Source organism: Amblyomma americanum, chromosome 4, assembly GCF_052857255.1.
Source record: "Amblyomma americanum isolate KBUSLIRL-KWMA chromosome 4, ASM5285725v1, whole genome shotgun sequence".
Taxonomy (NCBI): Eukaryota; Metazoa; Arthropoda; class Arachnida; order Ixodida; family Ixodidae; genus Amblyomma; species Amblyomma americanum.
Window position 1 is genome coordinate 31,109,676 of NC_135500.1, and position 2,848 is coordinate 31,112,523.

General features: G+C 41.2%; 1 protein-coding gene across 1 annotated transcript; it reads left to right on the forward strand.

Moving 5' to 3' along the window:
• Positions 1-262: 262 nt before the first annotated feature.
• Positions 263-1,006, forward strand: LOC144127764 (uncharacterized). The gene has a single exon (XM_077660656.1). It carries the CDS (start codon positions 263-265, stop codon positions 1,004-1,006), a length of 744 nt encoding a protein of 247 aa, XP_077516782.1.
• The last annotated feature ends 1,842 nt before the right edge of the window (positions 1,007-2,848 follow it).

The window sequence follows — 2,848 nt, forward strand, 5'->3', positions numbered from 1 at the left end:
TTGGATGCCCCGGCGTGACGTCACCTCGACTGAGGCTACATATTCTGCGACAGTTTCGTCCAGCGTCACTTGGCAGCTGCGGTAGCGGAGACAACGGCCGTGCTATATCTTCTGTCCATATTTTGCAGTTTTGCTACCAGAAATTTTAATTTACTGCATGTAAAACTATTCAGTGTGAATCCGCTACTATATTGCTGCCAAGCACATTGTTGCGCGTCTTGTTGCGCAGCTGATTTGCATTTTGTTTGTCAAATTCTGAGAAATGACCAAAGAGCTTCAGGAAATGTTTGAAGACTTGAAGCTTGAAATAAAACAAGAGTTTCGCGATTTGAGAGAAAGTATCGAGCGAGACCTCAGGAAAGATATCAGAGAAATTAAGACCAGCATGGGCTTTACTAACAAAAGGTATGAAGAAATAAAAGATTCTGTTAAAAGAGTTGAAACAGAGAACAAGGATCTGAAAGAAACAATAAGAACGCTGCTAGAGGAACGTCAGGCTCTGTGTGCACAGGTAAAGGAACACGAGTCCCGACTTATGCAGACCGAGCAGCACTCACGGTGTTTCAACATTGAAATTAAAGGAGTGCCACAAATAGAAAATGAAAACTTGCAAGAACTAACGAAAAAATTGGCTCAAGAAATTGGCATGCCTCTGGCGGACGCTGACATAGAGGTTTGCCATCGTGTTCAAACTGTTGGAAATGCTGCCTCCCCTAACATAATTGTGCAGTTTACACGCAGAGCTCAGCGTAACTCTTTCCTGGAAAAAGCTAGAAAGTGCAGGCTTACGGCAAATGACCTTGCGTTAAAACCTAACAAAGACATCATTGTGAACGAGCACCTGTGCCCAGCCATGAAACGTCTTTTCGGTGCTGCAAATGCAGCGAAAAAAGCGCAGGGTTGGAAATACGCGTGGGTCAAGAATGGAAAAATCTATGTTCGCAAATCTGATACCACAACCGTCATCCCTATCACCCGCGTGGATGACCTGTCCAAGATAGCGTAAAGTGCTTGCCCTTATCTAGCTTTGTTGTCCAACAATTATGGGTTTTCTGCTGCAAGAAATTCAGAAGTTGGTTCTGACCAAAAAGCCAGCCCTATCCTTTTTCACCAGAACGTCCGCTCTTTAAAAAATAAAGTTAAATGAATGCTTTGCTAGATCTTTTCGGAGTATCATTCACGGTGTTAATGCTTACTGAAACATGGTATGAAGATGAATCGGCTGTATTTCAATCACCTGGTTATCAATGTTTCTTTCGCAATCGTCAGAACAAGAAAGGTGGCGGTGTTTCTATTCTTGTAAAAGAGAATCTTATCTGTTATACTGAAGAACGTTTCTGTGCTGTCACACCTGATTTTGAGGCGCTTACTCTACGCCATCTTGATAATCTGTTTTGCGTGGTGTACAGGCCACCGTCTGGTACTTTTAGCCGATTTTTGGCCTTCCTAGACGAAGTTTTGGAATATGTTGTGGAACAGAAAGTGAATATCTTTTTTGGTGGAGACCTGAACGTGAACATGCTGATACCTACGCCTAACCAAAATGGACTCTGCCTTACTCTTTCTGCATATGGGCTGTCCAATGTTATCACTTATCCAACACGGATCACAGAACAAAGCTCTACTTTATTGGATGTATTTATTACTAATATTAGCACTGACACAATATTCGCTGGAACTACGTATACTAGCATGAGCGACCATCTGGGAATATTTCTATTGGTAGATAGGCTCTTTCCGAACAAGTGGAAGAGCAAACTACTTATCGCCAAGTAATTAATCCTGCTCGCCTTGAGTCATTCCGGTGCGCAGTTGAACAGCAATCATGGAACTCCGTCTACACATGGAGTGATAGTAATACTGCATATTCAAAATGTATAAACATATTTAAAGATATATACCATCTACATTTTCCGTTAGTGCAAGTGAAGAAACCGAAGAAGGCGCGAAAACCCTGGTTAACACGAGAGTTGTTGAATATGATTAAGCATAAAAGTGCGTTATTTGCTAAATTTGTAAGAACAAAAGATTTAACAATACTTGCACAGTTTAAGACATATCGAAATAAAGTTACATCTAAACTAAAGCAGGCTAAAGATTCTTTCTTAATAAACATGTTCCGTGATGAATACGCACAACGTCCAGATATTGTATGGCGCAATTGGAACTTGTTGTTGCATCCCAGCATTAATGCATCTACACTTGATGCCCTTACGCATGACGGAAAGCTACTCTCCGGTACTTCTTTGGCAGATGCTTTTAACCGTTTCTTTATTGAACAAAGTAGTGTAATTAACCAGAATGTGAGTATCTGCCGAAATTACGCTCAGTACGTACAGGGAAACGATAGTACGCAGTCCCTCTTTTTAGCCCCAACTGATTCAGCCGAAGTTTTCGCTTGTATAAATAACATCAAAAATAGCAAATCACAGGACTCGAATGGTATGCAAATACTGCCTGTCAAGTATGTTCTCGACGTCCTGTGCCCTGTTATTACCTACATATTCAACTTAATTTTATCCACTGGAATTTTCCCTAAGGAAATGCAGATTGCCCGAGTGGTGCCAATATTTAAGCGTGGAGATAAAAATTTACTCAAACACTATCGACCGATTTCCCTACTTCCTGTGCTTTCTAAGGGCATTGAGAAAATAATCCATACCAGAATAACTTCATATTTTGATTACAATCGCTTATTCCTTGACTTTCAGCATGGCTTTAGGAAGCATAGGTCTACTGAAACGGCACTTCTAACACAAAAAGAAGAACTGCGCGAAAAGCGTGTGTTGGGGCTTAGAACGTTGAGACACGCCGTTTTACAGCGAAACGAGCCAGATTTTAACACTTC

Excerpts from the sequence above, each read along its gene's own strand:
- LOC144127764 (XM_077660656.1), top strand. The coding sequence starts at position 263 with ATGACCAAAGAGCTTCAGGAAATGTTTGAAGACTTGAAGCTTGAAATA.